The 16,246-nt window shown below is 40.7% G+C and overlaps 1 protein-coding gene across 5 annotated transcripts in view; it reads left to right on the top strand.

Annotated features, from left to right (window-relative positions):
- Nucleotides 1–16,246, top strand: part of TDRD9 (tudor domain containing 9) — a 147,204-nt gene that overhangs the window by 100,405 nt on the left and 30,553 nt on the right. For all 5 annotated transcript variants that reach the window (XM_089522641.1, XM_089522642.1, XM_089522643.1 and 2 more), the window contains 6 exons: nucleotides 2,119–2,163; nucleotides 4,507–4,560; nucleotides 7,607–7,723; nucleotides 8,768–8,875; nucleotides 11,349–11,449; nucleotides 13,665–13,838. In XM_089522641.1, the coding sequence (XP_089378767.1) occupies nucleotides 2,119–2,163; nucleotides 4,507–4,560; nucleotides 7,607–7,723; nucleotides 8,768–8,875; nucleotides 11,349–11,449; nucleotides 13,665–13,838 (599 nt within the window). The remainder of the gene's footprint in view (nucleotides 1–2,118; nucleotides 2,164–4,506; nucleotides 4,561–7,606; nucleotides 7,724–8,767; nucleotides 8,876–11,348; nucleotides 11,450–13,664; nucleotides 13,839–16,246) is intronic.

The following is a 16,246-nucleotide window of genomic DNA, read 5'->3' on the forward strand; positions in this document are numbered from 1 at the left end:
AGTGATGTTTTACATAATCAAAATTGGAATTAAGAGGTCTTTAAAGACCATTTAAATTGGTTAAAGAAGATGCCGGGTGGACATTTCATGGGAGAGATTCTACAGGGTTGGAGCTATCACTGAAAAGGCCCCATATACTAAAACTTACCAGTTTCATCATTTCTGGAGCTTAGTTTTTTGTTCCTGGGAACAACCGTTTTGTAGTTCCTTTTGTGGGGAGAATTGAGATCCCTGGGTGGGGGGAACCTACACATTGATATAATTGTTATTTGTGGATGGGGTTTTAACCTTCTTTTCTGGCCAGAGACAGATGTCTACAAGGGCCCCTCAACATTACATATGGCCTAAAGATTGTATAATTCTCATAACAGATTAGCTCTCTGTTAGAATCATAGAATCCTAGAGTTGGAAGAGTCCACAAGGACCATCCAGTCCAACCCCCCTGCCATGCAGGAACTCTGAATCAAAGCATCGCCGACAGATGGCCAGCCAGTCTCTGTTTAAAGACCTCCAAGGAAGGAGACTCCACCACTCTCCAAGGGAGTGTGTTCCATTGTCAAACAGCTCTTACAGTCAAGAAGGTCCTCCTAATGTTGAGGTGGAATCTCTTTTCCTGTAGCTTGCATCCATTGTTTCAGGTCCTGTTCTCTGGAGCAGCAGAAAACAAGCTTACTCCCTCTGCAATATGACATCCCTTCAAATATTTAAACAGGGCTATCATATCACCCCTTAACTATCTCTTCTCTAGGCTAAACATCCCCAGCTTCCTATGTTGTTCCTCATAGGACATGGTTTCCAGACTCTTCACCATTTTAGTCACCCTCCTTTGGACACGCTACAGTTTCTCAATGTCCTTTTTGAACAGTGGTGCCCAGAACTGGACACAATATTCTAGGTGGGGTCTGACCAAAGCTGAATAGAGTGGCATTATTATGTCCCTTGATCTAGACACAATATTTATATTGATGCAGCTTAAAATCGCATTGGCCTTTTTAGCTGCTGCATCGTATTGTTGACTCATGTTCAACTTGTGGTCTACTAGGACTCCTAGATCCCTTTCACACGTAGTCTCTTTGAGCCAAGTGTCTCCCATCCTATGTTTCAAGCAACAAATGTATTCTAATGGTTTTATAATGAAATGATGGAAGACACAATGTGCCCTGTGACCTGCCCTAAATCCTCTAAAATAGTTGGCTATAGTTTGGTTTGGTAGGGGACCCTGTCTGAATGCTTAAGCAAGATGCAATTGCTAATCTGGTTTGTTTCCATTTTTAGACTATGGTGTGGCATGTGGGAAACATTTTGACTTTAGTTCTGGTCAGGCCCTGCTCAGAGGCTTTCCTCTTCCATTGTGGTGCCCATTTACATTTTGGAGTTCTCTCTCCATTGAGGCTCACCTGACACTTGTATTAAACTCTTCTAGTTGCTGGACAGAAAGACTTTTTATTTGTCTGACTTTTAATTCTTTGATATATTTTGTCTCTCTTATGATTTGTTTTTGTGTGCCCTTTTAAAAGAGGTGCTGCTCACCATTATTACTATTTTATTGTGTTTTGTTGGCAACTGTAAAGTACCTTTCAAAGTTCTAACTAAAGGACAGCATAGAACAGTTTTTAAATGGGAAAATAATTGAAAGCTGTTTATCATATAGGTTGAGTATCCCTTAATCCAATATGTTTGGGACCAGAAATTATTTGGTTTATGTATTTGATCAGATTTTGTAATATTTAGATATACAAAATGAGATACCTTAAAGATGGGGCCCAAGTCTAAACATGAAATTCATTTCTGTTTTGTATGCACATTATATACATAGTCTGAAAATAATTTTATGCAATTTTTAAAAACAATTTTGTTCATGAAACAAAGTTTGTGTAAGATGAACCATCAGAAAGCAGAGATGTTGCTATCACAGCTACCCTTGTGGGCAGTTTTGGATTCTGGAGTATTCCAGATGTTGGAATTCTGGATAAGTGATACTCAGCCTGTAGCAATCATGCACTTGTTAAGAAAGTCCTTTTCTTGACTTTCAAAAAACATGGGACTATGGTTGTAGTATGGCCATGTTTAGCTTCTCTTTACAGTCTGTTATAAAATGTTTTCCTTTTTAAACTTTAGGAATGGCAGGAAAGCAGGAAAAAAGGAAAGCTTCGACATCCCAAGGTTAGTTCCAGTGCTGATTTCTGACTGGCATCTTGGATTGTTGGACTATAATGAAAGTTTTGGTGCTGAAGTGTATTTCTTTTCTTCCCTTGCATAATGCCAGATTGAACTTTTGAAAAGCCAAATTAATGACTTTTGTTGAGTTGTATTTACACATAATATTACATAGAATAATTAGCATTATCGACCATAAAGTAAGGAAAGGTTAAAGGAGAAAAACAAAAAACAAAGACAAAAAATGCAAAAAACATTTTTATTTCACAGGTCCATTTTGTTGTTATTTGCTGCTAAGTCTCCTTCAGCTTATATCAACCCTATGAATGAGAGTCCTCCAAGATACCCGATCATCAGCTGTCCAGCTCAGGTCTTGAAAACTGAGGATTGCAGCTTCCTCATTGAATCAGTCAGCCTGGAGGGCGGTCTCCTTCTTTGCCTATTGTCTTCTACTTTATCAAGCATTATTGTATTGTTGGCCCATTCATTTGTCTTTTTACCAGCTCATGGTATCTGTGGAACACTTCTTTAGGACCACATTTCAAATGAGTTGATTTTCTTCCTGTCAGCTTGCTTCGTTGTCCAGCTTTTACAGTCATATGTAGAAATCAGAAATATTGTGGATAAATCTGACTTTCAACTCAAGGAACATATCTAGTGCCTTCATAGCTGCGCTTCCAAGTCTTAAAGCTTCTTCTTATTTATTGACTGTAGTCTCTATGTTGGTTAATGACTGAGCCAAGGTATAGGAATTTTTTAACTATTTCAGTGTCTTCATTACCTACTTTAAAGTTATGTAGTTCTTCTCTGGTGCTGGGACTGCATACTCCTGTGAGGCCAGAGACTATGCTGGTGGCAGCAGAGCTGCTGGTAGAGTCTCCCACATCAGACAGCATTTTGGTGCATTTTGTTGTTGTTGTTGTGTGCCTTCAAGTCATTTCTGACTTATGGGGATCACTAGGTGAACCTATCATGGGGTTTACTTGGCAAGTTTCTTCAGAGAAGGCTTGCCATTGCCATCCTCACTGAGAGAGAGAGACTTGCCCACTGTCACCCAGTGGGTTTACATGGCTAAGCTGGGATTCAAACCCTGATCTGCAGAGTCATATATAGTCCAGTGCTCAAAACACTACATCACACAGAGCCAGACTAAATGTGCCAAACTGCTACCAGGTAACAGTAATAGTGGGTGAGGACATTGGTGGAAGATTTCTTAGAGTCAATGGCAGTGGCCCCATAGCTAGCTCAAAGGGGGCCAGTACCATGCAGAAGAAGGCAATGATAAAACATCACTAAAGCCGTGAAAGCCCTATGACAAAACAAGTCCAGTAATCAGTATGTTACAGTAAATTATTTACATGATGGGTCACCATTCCACCTTCTCCACTATCTAAGGACAGGGTGGCAAATGGAGGAGCATCGGAGGAATACTCATCATTGTACCTGCATCCTTCCTGCTGCATATATCTGCTGTTTTGTTTTGTTTCTCAATGCTGCAGAATCACAGGACATCATGATGCAGTACCATTCTGTGTGGCCTTTTTGAGCAGGTGTGGGGCAGGGATATTAGGCCCTACTTTATCCCCTGTCATTGAAGTAGTCCCTTGCTATTTTGAATGCTTGGCATAGTGATTTGAGTGTTGACTATGACGCTGGAGACCAGGGTTCAATTTCCAGCTTGCCCATGAAACCAACTTGATGACATTGGGTAAATCACATGCTCTCAGCCTCAGGGGAAGGCAGTGGCAAACCTGAACAAATCTTGCCAAGAAAACCCCAGGATAGGGTCGCCATAAGTTGGAAACAACTTGAAGGCTCACAACACACACATTATCACAGACACTTGGGAAGAAGATGGGGTTGAACTGGCAAGATAAAGTTGGCCTGCTGCTGAGAGACTTGTTGCCCTTTGCTGACCTGCTTTGATGCTTATAAGAGCTGTTCAGAGATCTAATCCATGGAATGGGTGCAGGGTTCTTAATTCCAGACCGTAAAGTACGAGCAGAGTGACAGTTGTCATTGCTCTGCATTGTCCATTCTTTGGATTGACTGAATATTTTTGGCAGGTAGTCAGTTTCTTCACCTGAATTCTCACTACAAAACCTCTGTGGATTAAAAAAAAAAAAAGGAGGCAGGATTTTGAAACAAGAACCTGTCAAATGCTTTCCTGTGTGTGGATTTTTAACTGCAACTTCTCATCATATCATCAGGTTTTTAGCTCTGTCTTGATTTAACCCTACTGTAAACTGCCTTGGGCTCCATGTTGGGAGAAATGTGGCACATAAATAAAATGGAATAATAATAATAATAACAACTAATTTTAAAAAATATCCTTTTTTTCTCTTTCAGGATGAACTCGAATGGGGACGTTCCAACTGTATTCACATTAAGAGAATCCGAGAGGTGAAGTGGACATGACTCTTTGCTTTCTTCTTACTCTTTTTCTCTATTTCCCCATTATACAAAATACCTGCATAGTGGTTTGTAGTATATAATACTCAAGAGAAGAGGAGGAAGAGCAAATCACTTCTTTGTTCACTAGTCCCAACCCATAGTGACCTTAAGGTGGGGGAGTCAGGGCAAGTTTCTTCAAAGGGGATTTGCCATGACCATCTTCTGAGGCTGGGAGAGTGTGATTTGCCCAAGGTCATCCAGTGAGTTTCAGTGGCTGAGCAGGGATTCAGACCCTGTTCTCCAGAGTCATAGTCCAACACTGAAACCACTAGGCCACACTGACTCTTAATGTTTCCTCCCTCCCAATTTTTCAGAAACATTGTGGGGAAAATCCTTTTCTCATGGCCTAAAAATTTCCATAAATTTTACATTTGTACTTGTTAGCTACTCTGGATCCAAGTACTGAATTAAAGGTGGGGTATATTGGGAGCCTACATACATAAAGGTACCTGATTCCATTTGATCTTGGAAGCTAAGTAGGGTCAGACCTGGTCAATACTTGGATGGGAGACTGCCAGTGAATACCAGATGTTCTAGAGTATATTTCAGAGGAAGGAACTGTCAAAACCACTGCTAAGTATTCCTCCCTTAGAAAATCCTATGGAATTCATGGGGTCCTCATATGTTGACAGGTGACTTGAAGGCACATACACAGGCACATCATGTCACTGTTTATCTCACTGGGTGATCCATTCACCTTACTGATAATGAAGTCCAGTGTGGTGTAGTGTAGTACTTTGCAGGCTGTCTGATTTGGGGGACCTACACACACATAAATAAAGTGAAATCAACAAATAAAAAGAAGACTATAAGGGGATCTCCCAGTAAGACTTAAGGGGTTATTCAGACATTCTTTTTTCCTTCCAGCTCTTCTGTACGAATAATCTCACTGATGTATTCTGGTTTTGTTGTTCACCCTTTTTTTTAATTGGAACCCCATTTATTCAGATTCTGTTGCTCATACCTGTCAGCACCGCAAATAAACATGGAGTTGATGCAGATGTATACAAAACATGTTCAAGGCATGCAGAGTTTTATTCTGGTTTATCTCAGGTCTCTTTGCATTAGTTATTCACACAGCTGGCAATGCAAATATTTTAGGAAATCGGGAGGGAGGGGGGACCCGAAATAGATTATCCTGGGTAAGGTGGGGTTTTTGACAGCTCCCACCCCAAACTTTTTGGGCGAATTAGAAAAGCATGTGAACAACAAAGATTCAACCCACATTCTATGGGGATTATTTTCACCTTCTGAATAACCCCTAAGAAAGAATCCTGCCTAAAGTCCTGCAGAGCTATTGCCAATCAGAGTGGTGGATTAGATGGAAAAGTGCTCCAACTCAGCATAAGCCAGCTTCCTTTGTGAGGCATGGAAGAAAACTTAATTACCCGTATTCCAGTATCACAGCCTCAATTCACTTTCACTCTTGCCGTTCACCCACCTTTCAGTGGACTAAGGACTGAGGGTGGCAAATGGAGGAGCTTTGTTTTGTTTTGTTTTTTAAAAAAGAAACCACATGTAATTTGGACTGTTGAGATCCATTAAAAGCACTCTGTATCTGAACAGGACAGCATATTACTGCTGTCAAGAAGTAACAAGGGCAGCCAAAGAATGTGTTTAAGTTAAGATGCTCAGTTACTAAGGTTAGTACATCACTGAGCAGGAAGTACATTGCAGAAATACTTGCAGCATTAGTAAGTGGGTAGCATGCTGAAAGAGAAAATAATAGAAAATCCCAAAGAGCATCATTGGCAGCACACACTGTCTACTCATATTTTGCTTGGAGTAAAATTTCCTGTTAAATAACTGCATTGAACTGTTAGACATGTATCCATGACCAAACTATTCTCTGAATAGGGTGAGCATTTTCATGCAAGGCAAAGTTGTGGCTTTTAAAACTGGGATTCAAGATACAGGTTTAGTTTCTCTTAACTGAAATGTTTGGGACCAGAAGTGACTTTGGATTTTTTCAGATTTTAAAATATTTCCATATACATACAGATGGAGTCTCACTTATTGAAATATTTGGGACCAGAAGTGTTTTGGATTTTGGATTTCTTTGGATTTTAGAATACCGGTTTTTGCATATACAGTTGTCCCTCCATATTCGCTAGGGTTAGGGGAACAAGACCCCCGTGAATATGGAAAAACCGCAAATAACAAAAACACTGTTTTTACCTGAGAAGACACCTCTTTAGGAAGCTCTAGGTCCTCCAGTGCAACTCTGTGGTCAATGTCCAACATACACTGACCATAGAATGGCACTGGAGTAGCGACAAATGGTCTTTCAGTGCAACTTTTAGTTAAAGTTGACCACAGAGTTGCACTGGAGGACCTAGACAGTCCTAGAGAGAACATATTAATGAAATCCATGAATAATCAAATCCGCAAATATCAAAGCCGCAAATATGGAGGGATGACTGTACATACATAATGAGATATCTTGGAGATAGGACCCATGTTTAAACACAAAATTCATTTTGTTTCGCATATACCGTATACACATAGCCTGAAGGTAATTTTATACAATATTTTAAATAACTTTGTGCATTAAACAAAGTTTGTGTACACTGAGCCACAGAAAGCAAAGCTGTCATTATCTCAGCCACCCATGTGAACAGTTTTGGATTACCAGGTAAGGGATACTCAACCAGTATACATGCCCCTAGATCATTCCTAAATCATGGCCCTTATCTTAAATCATTCCTGAGAACAAAATGATATTTTATCCAGTTCTAATAATGTTCAGGTCTCAGGGAACTCCTACCTTAAAATTATTTTATCTACACCTAAAAAAAGTATTATTTTTGTAATCAAAATCTGTTGCTGAACCCCTAGCAATACCTCACAGAAGACTAGGATTCTAGGGAACTCTGTGTAAGTAACTCTGAACTATAACTATGAAAACAAATGTTAAAACTCTGAGACTGACCTAGCTATTTGTTGGAGGTTATTGCTACTTAATATGCTTTAATATTGAATTAACAATTTTTAGGTGGCTGAATTGTATGAGGAGTTGAAAAAAAGAGTTGGCAAATTCAATATGCACGTCAATACTCACCCTCCTGCCATGGATCATGAGCATGTCTACAAGCAGCGCTTCTTCTTGCAGGTGAGGCAACTGGATGTGTCAGGTGCAATTTGTTTTTGCTGTTGCTGTTAGGTCAACTTCAGGTTATGGCACACTATCCTGGGGATTTCTTGGCAAGATTTACTCAGAGGAGATTTGCTATTGCTTTCCTCTAAGAGAATGTTACTTGTCCAAGGTCAGTAGTAGTTTTCCATGGTTGAGTGGTGATTAGAACCCTGGTTCCTAGGACTTCCAGTCCAACACTCAAACCACTGTTTCACGCTAAGTCTGATGAGGCACACATTAATATTAAAATATGTGTGTTTGGACCTCTGTAGTAAGACTTAAAATGATTTTAATGTTCATTTGAGTTGTACCAATGTAATACCCAGATGGATGAAGCCCCAGCCATGAAGGAACAGGTTTTATGTTTTGTGAAATTTGGTTTTCATGATTTTAATCTTAGTATATGTGAACAAGTTCTTTATTCATATTGATATGACCCTAATTATATAGGTGAAATTTTTAAAATGTCATACCTTTTAAAAATGCTTTTGGAGGCAGTGTGGTGTCATGGTTTGAGTGCTGGACTCTGGAGACCAGGGTTCAATTCCTGCTTGGCCATGAAACTCACTGGGTGACCTTGGGCAGGTCACATGCTCTCAGCATCAGGAGAAAGCATTGCCAAAACCACCTCTGAGCAAATCTGGCCAAGAAAACACTATGATTGGTTTGACTTAGGGTCAGCATAACTTGGGAACAACTTGAAGGCACACAACGCACACACGCTTTTGTATTGTTTTTTAAAATGTACTGTTTTAAATTTTTGATAGCCACTTTGAATCTCTGTATTGGGAAAAAGATTGAATATAAGTAGATGATGATGATATGTCACATAAATAGCATCTTAGGTGGGGTTGTATGAGTGGGCTCACATGCCAGGCATTGAAGCTTAAATATAACCAGAAATCAGTATGTGGCTCCCTTGATTAGTTGATTATCCAGTGGCCATAACAGTGGAGTGAATAGGTTTTTAAGGGAGAGGCATACCTTTTAAAAGTAGCATGCTTTCCTCTTCTTTTTCAGGTGGTCATGGCTGGAGCTTTCTATCCAAATTATTTTACTTTGGGTCAATATGATGAAGAAATGGCTGTGAAGGAACTATCAGGCAACGATCCTAAAACAACCGTAGTGGTATGTTCATGAAGTTTGAAGTAGCCCATACTATATACACAATAAGCTAATAATTGCTATTGCAGTTTTTCCTTCTCTTCCTTCTTCATCTTAGTTCCCTTTTTAATATTTACAGTTGGCTTTCTTTTTTTCCCTGGCTTTCCTCCTATCCCCTGGGTTTATTTGTTTGTTAGTTTTGGCGACTTCAAATCTTTGTCTTGATTCTTCCTTAAATTCTCCTGATCATATTGTCTATTTCTTCTATTTATTACATTATTAATTTGTGAAAATAATTTGCAAAGACCCTCAGAGTAACTGACAATATGATACTTGTACAGTTATCCTTCATTGTGAATCCCAGATGCAGTCTGCTGGACATACAGTAAGGCCAGTACCACACTACATTGTTACAATCATTCCTCCTTATCCGTGGATTCTTTATTCACAGATTCAACTGTGCATGGCTTGAAAATATTAAAAGTATATACAAATTCTAAACAGCATACCTTGTTTTTGCCATTTTATATGAGGAACACCATTTTACTAAGTCATTGAACATAATGGGACTTGAGTGTCCATAGATTTTGGTATCCACAGGGGATCCTGGAACCAAACCTCAGTAAATACCAAAGGCCCACTGTATAGCACTATTATTCCAATTCCTCTGCTACAGCTGCTTCCTGTGATATCCTGGGATTTGCAGTTTAAGGAGGGGTACTTAGCATTCTCAGCCAGAGAGCTCTTAGGTCTCACTAAACTATAAACCCCAAAATTCCACAGGGAGCAGCCATAGAATAAAAGTGCTATAACAGTGTAGAGTGGTATTCTATTAAATCTTTAAGAGGTTTGCTTTAGAACATAATTGTTCAGAGAAAGAAAAGTTTTGTGCACTTCCAAATGTTGTTGGACTGCATCTCCCAGCATTGGCTTTGCTGTCCTGGCCTACTAGGAGTTGCAGGCCTTCATTTCCAACCCTCCTGAGGTCTCATCGTACTCTGTGATTTGCTGATTCTGTGTTTTTTTTAAAATTCCTGTTCTGTTTCTCCTTGATGGAAGAGGGGTAAGTATGTCAGCCAAAGAATGTTGGCAAAAACTGCTGGAAGTGCATAGTGCAGGCTTCAGGAAGGATGTATGGATTTGAGCAAAGCGCTGGTGGAGGGAAAAGAGAGCAAAGGAGGCAGGATGTTGGGACAAAGAGAAAGCAAAGCCAGCACAAACCTTACATGAGGCCCAGGGATGAGAGAGAGCGAGTCAATGGAGCTTATCGCATGGGCCTTTCGGAACAGTCCTGGCATGGAACGAAAGGGGGCGGTATGGGAATGGAACGGGGCTATCACCTGTTTTATCATGCGCTGGAACTATTCAGAAGCGTTCCTGAAAATCACCCTCTCTGGGATGGATGTGGAACAGAACGGGCACTTCCGGCAGCATCGGCGATGTTCCTGTGTGTGATAAAACAGGTGATAGCCCCGTTTGGTTCCCATCCCATCCCTTTTCATTCTGCGCCGGGACCATTCTGAAAGGCCAGTGTGATAAGCTCCTATCTGTTGGAAGAAAGAGATCTGACATGCAGCAGAACCTTGGATGCTAAGAAGGCACCTGGCCAAAATGGGAGTCAGAGGTAGGGTTACTAGGGCTGTATCCACATTGCAGAAATAAATCAGTTTGACATCACTTTAACTGCCATGGCTCAATGCTATGGAATTCTGGGAATTGTAGTTTGTAGTGGCACCGGAGCTCTCTGACAGAGAAGGCTAAATGTCGCACAAAACTACAATTCTCAGAATTTCATAACATTGAGCCATGGCAGTGAAATTGGTGTCAAACTGGATATTTTCTGCAGTGTGGATACAGCCCAGGTGAAATAAGACACAAGTCCCCTGTTCCTTTAATGGTTGTATAGAAGAGGGAATTTCAACAGATGCTGCTTGTCATGCAAACAAAATCTGTTTAAATTCCCTATTCTATGGGTTAAGTGTGGTCTAAGGAGACACTGGAAAAGAAAGATTTAATCCTAGTTTGGGAGAAAGACGGAATATAAATCCTTGACATAAATAAAATAAATAAATAAATAAAACTGAATTAATAGCATAGTTTTCTTTTGAACCAACCATCTAAGTTGGTTCTTATAAAACACTCCCCTGCTTCCCTTGTATCCCCTGGGTTTGTTTGTTTGTTTTGGTGACTTCAAATCTTTGTCTTGATTCTTCCTTAAGTTCTCCTGATCATATTGTCTATTTCTTCTATTTATTACATTATTCATTTGTGAAAATAATTTGCAAAGACCCTCAGAGTAGCTGACAATACTCACAAGCTGGCACAGTTTGTGGAACACTTCCTTTTGAAACTGTCTGGAAATGTGTTGCATAAACGATGTGGTTTACCAGCAAAATTACAATTCAAATCCAACGACTTCCTGTAAAATTGGGAAAGGGGGGGGGGGGGGAGAGAGAAACGAACTAGTTTCTGAACATGCATATTTTTTTCTCAACAGTTGAAGAACATTCCCCCTTATGGCTTCCTCTACTATAAGCAGCTTCAGTCCCTGTTCAGACAATGTGGCCAAGTAAAATCTATTTCTTATGATGGGACCAAGTAAGTGAATTGCAGTTCTTAGCACACAACATATTTTTAATGGTTCATCATCATGGGAATAAAAATATCCACCCAGCAAGTGATGGGAATATCATTGCTACCTTTCATCCCTCTTATGTCCCACCTTTTACTCCCCTTCTTGTCCCATTTTACACTGATTGGTAAAATTCCCTCCCTATTTTCACAACCTTCAAATGGGGTCACTAAGGCTGCATATACATTGCACAGTTAATGAGTTTGACACTGCTTTAACTGCCATGGCGTCATGCTATTTCGTTTGGAGTTTTTAGTTCGATGAGATATTTGGTCTTCTCTCTCAGAAGCTCTGGCGCCACAATATTCCGGGATTCCTTGGGATGGAATGATGGTATTTAAGTGGTGTCCAACTGCATTATTTCTGGACAATGGCAGCAACCTCAAGGAGACACAATTTCAGATCTGGGGATCTCTCACATTATGCAGTTTAACTACTATCACTGCATCCTGTGGTGTCCTGGAGTATGTATTTTGGTGAGGGGTTAGCATTTTCTGACTGAGAAGTGGTCTCTTCCAACTCTATGATTCTATGATTCCCTAAACTTCAAATCCCAGGCTTCCCTGGGGATGGAACCATCACAGTTAAACTGGAATTGTTGTTGTGTGCCTTCAAGTGGTTTCTGACATGGCAACCCTAAGGCAAAATTTGCACAGTTTTTTCTTAGCAAGTTTTATTTAGAGTGGATTGGCCATTGCCTTTCTCTGAGGCTGAGAGAGTGTGACTTGCCCAAGAACACCTGGTGACTTTTCATGGTTGAGTGAGGATTCAAACCCTGGTCTCTTGGAATCTTAGTCCAGCATTTCAAACCACTACATAACACTGGCTCCCAGTGTTACAATTTTGTATGTGAAAGGACCCCAGGTAATCTTGCTTAATCTCAGTTGCAGCTACATCCTGGTGAACTGACTGCATTTCCCATGGAGCCATTTTATTTCTTGGCAGGAAGCTTGACATTCCTATCTGGGACTTGGGGTAGCTTTGTTGTTGTTGTCTACCTTCAAGTCATTTCCAACTTAAGGCGAACCTACCATGGGGTTTTCTTTGTTCAGAAGGGTTTTGCCTTTGCCTTTCTCTGAGGCTGAGAGAGTATGAATTGGCCAGGGGTTACTCAGTGGGTTTTCATGACTGAGTGTGTATTTGAACCCTGGTCTCTAGAGTCATAGTCCAACACTCAAATCACCACACTGTGTTGCTCTTACAAATATTAAAACACATATAGATAAAAGGACACACAAAGACTCAAAACACTAAATACTATTACTGAAGTTACATTCAAATGCCATTTAATACAAAACCATTGAAAAGTTAACAATACCATAAAACCATTGGATCCCATCTAATCTTGGAAGCTAAGCGGGTCGGCCCTGGATGGGAGACTGTCAACTTGAATGGGAGATCACCAACAAATACTAGGTGCTGTAGGCTATATTTCAGAGGAAGGAACTGGCAAATCCACCTCTGAGTATTTTTTGCTTAGGAAAACCCTATGAAATTCATGCAGTCACCATAAATCAGCAGGTGATTTGAAGGCACATACACAAACAGAAGAGCACACTATTAAAAGCCCTCACAGACAGTTCATAAGTGCCTGTTGGTATAGAAAAGCTTTCACTTGTTGTCACAAGGGAGCCATCATGTCTTTCCTAGTGAGGGGATTCCAAAGCCTAGGAGTAGCCACTGAGAAGACCCTTGATCAAATTCCCACCAGAATTACCTGTGAATGTAGTGGGACTGTGGAAAGGGACCAGATGACTCTCAGTATCATTTGCCTTTGTAGCCACGCATGCATAAGTTATGAAGATTCATTTGTCATTGTTTCAGATGATGCACTATAAGTCGAAAATGCAACCATTTTTCATCTCCTTCTTTTAAATATTAACCAAATCATACTACAGTGGTGCCTTGGTATCCACTGATGTTTGGTTCCAGGACCCCCTGCAGATAAAACCCGTGGATGTTCCAAGTCCCGTTAAATACAATGGCATTGTAAAATGGTATCCCTTATATAAAATGGGAAAATCAAAGTTTTACTAGCTGTGGATGTTTGAATCGATGGATAAAGAATCCATGGATACGGAGGACTCACTAAAGGGGCACTAAGGGGATTTCAACAGTTTTCTTGGTACTGATCTTCAGAATACAATGTTTACTCCATTTTGTTTCTTTGTTTTAATATAGAGCCTTTGTAGAATTTTCCCGAAATCCAACAGAAAGGTTTATAGTTCTTCCAGCAGTGTATTTGGCCCTCAAAATGTCACAGCTCCGGATGCAGCTTGAACTTAACGTACATTCTCCAGAAGATATTGAGGGCAAAATTGAAGGAGGAGGAACTACGACTGTAAGAGGCACACGGTATGCTCTTGTGGAGAAATTTTAAGTTCCATTCCTTAAGGGGACCATTTTGTTTCACTTAAACTATATTCCTCAAACACAGTCATATGGCCAGAGTTGTGTATATGGCCAAGAAAACTAGCATTTGGTAACAGAAACAAAATATGCCAAATAGGTGGTGGTAGTGATGATTGTTATTTTTGTGTGCCTTCAAGTTATTTTTGAGTTATGGTGACCATAAGGCGAACTTATAAGTGTGTTTTCTTGGAAATATTTGGGTTTGCCCTTGCCTTCCTCTGAGGCAGAGTGTCTTGCCCAGGATTATCCAGTAGGTTTCCAGGGCCGAGTGGGGATTTGAACCCTGCTCTCCTAGCTTCCTAGTCTTGCACTCAGACAGCTACACCACCCTAGCTCTTGCCAAAATACAGGTACATCTTCTTTGAGTAGGTTAGAATCAGTTATCTGGTCTGGAGGAGTGAATGCAGACCACTAAAGCTCTATCTATGGAAAATTCTACTGAATCCACTTTTTGGGAGAATTTAGACATGTTGTTTATCACAGGTTTTTTTGGTACAGGTGCCAAACTCTACTTGTTAATAGGCCACACAAGTCCCACACCAGACATACAGTGTGATTTTCCTTACCAATATATCTTGCATTTATTGTGCATTGTCTTGTGATTGGTCTTTGGAATTCTACAGGTAACTCATGATTACTAAGCTCTGCTGTGTTATATAGGCTTGGAAGGTAAAAAGAAGCTTTGATTGTTGATGGATATATCTTTCAGGAGATGTCACTTCTTCTTTGTGGTCTCTGTGAATCACACAAATGAGTTTTATCTGTGCCTGCACAGTAAGCTCGGAACCTTCTAGAATCGCTGGGCAAAGTTAACTTTGCAACAATCTGCAATTTTTTGGCGGTAGCTCTGCCCATCCTGATCACCCCAATATAAGCCCTCTAACGGTCCCATGCCTCTCCAGTTCTTTTTGTCCGTCACGCTAGCAGCTCTAGAGAGCTCAGTTTATGGAATTGCTTCCCCAAGCCTTTATAAGTCCTAATTTCTACTGAAATTTGGTATTGACTTGGAATGTTTGACCACTCTTTTGGACTCCCTTAGTGACTGACATGAATCGATTGACCCTTGACCACTCTTCTGCCTAATGGACTACCTAACTTAAGCTATGGCTTCCCACTTGACTTCATTCAAACATTGTGTTGTTTGCAGGGGTAAGATTCCCAGGCAAGACCCACATGATACTTGCCTCTTATGTTTTGGGAGAAGGCCACAATGTTGGCTCCTGTCCTCAGTGTAGGCTGCTCACTCCCCAAGCTCACAAGAACGACTCTCGTCTGAAAGCGGCACTCTACAAACAGATCTTGCAGCCAGCAATTGTCCCCGAGGTGGCTGCTTCATCCAGAGAGATACAGTTTGATTCAGCCCCTAAAAGGGATGATTCCAGCTCTAAAAAAGGGGACAAGACCCCTAAGTCTACCGAGGCAAGTCTCTCTCCCAAGCTTATTACATGCTGGTTGACATCGGGCAGCTTCGCAAGGCCTCAGCTTCTAGACGCCATCCTACATCTCCAGCCCCTCGACACGGGTCAGTCTGGATTGCGTCGCCTGAACCCTCACCGGTACTGGTGCGCCGAGGCTCCTTGAAAGAGCGCCCTGTCCTTCGGGTCCACTTGGATACCTCTACGGGTTCATCTCGATCTTGTTTCCATTGGCTTGGTCTGTGAGACAGCCTTCTCCACCTCTGGCCTTGGTAATCCTCGACAATGCTTCACCGACTGATGATGTTAAGACATTTTCTGAACAGATCATCAGGATGTCTAATGCTCTCGGTACGGAGCATAGCCATATGGAGGAGGACTCCTTAGACCTCCTCCGTATTGAACATGAGATTAATCATAGGGAATAGCCATTCCCTTTGTCTGGTTTCATACTGGCTCCTCCAAAGATCTCACTATACTGTGCATATACATTACAGCTTAACCATCATGGGAGCAAGAAACATATTTTTAAATGTAAATGAAAAATTCTCAGGATGTTGAATTTTGGAGTTGGCTATTGAATTTTGTGTCTGTCTTGCTTACATGGACTCTCAGATTACAGTTTGCAAAAACAAAACAAACAAAAAAACCCACCCCAAAACAGGGGGAACAGGTGTGGTTCCCAAATCTTTCTCTTTAAATTGAGGAGTTGAGAGTTCTTTTGGATGTCCATCATGCCACCGTCTGCTTATCTAAGTTCCCAGTTTGTGATCGGTTGTATAGTCTGAATGGACAGATTGAACATCAACACTCCACTTAAGCAGGCAGCTTAGTAATCTTTAAGGCTAATTTATTAATATAAATAGTAGTACACATATACACACTCCCTGTGGAGAGGAATATAGACTTCTTCTTCGTGGTCTCTGCGAATCATAC

Source organism: Sceloporus occidentalis, unplaced genomic scaffold (assembly GCF_023333645.1).
Source record: "Sceloporus occidentalis isolate IW3139 unplaced genomic scaffold, rSceOcc1.0.p SCAF_4, whole genome shotgun sequence".
Taxonomy (NCBI): domain Eukaryota; kingdom Metazoa; phylum Chordata; class Lepidosauria; order Squamata; family Phrynosomatidae; genus Sceloporus; species Sceloporus occidentalis.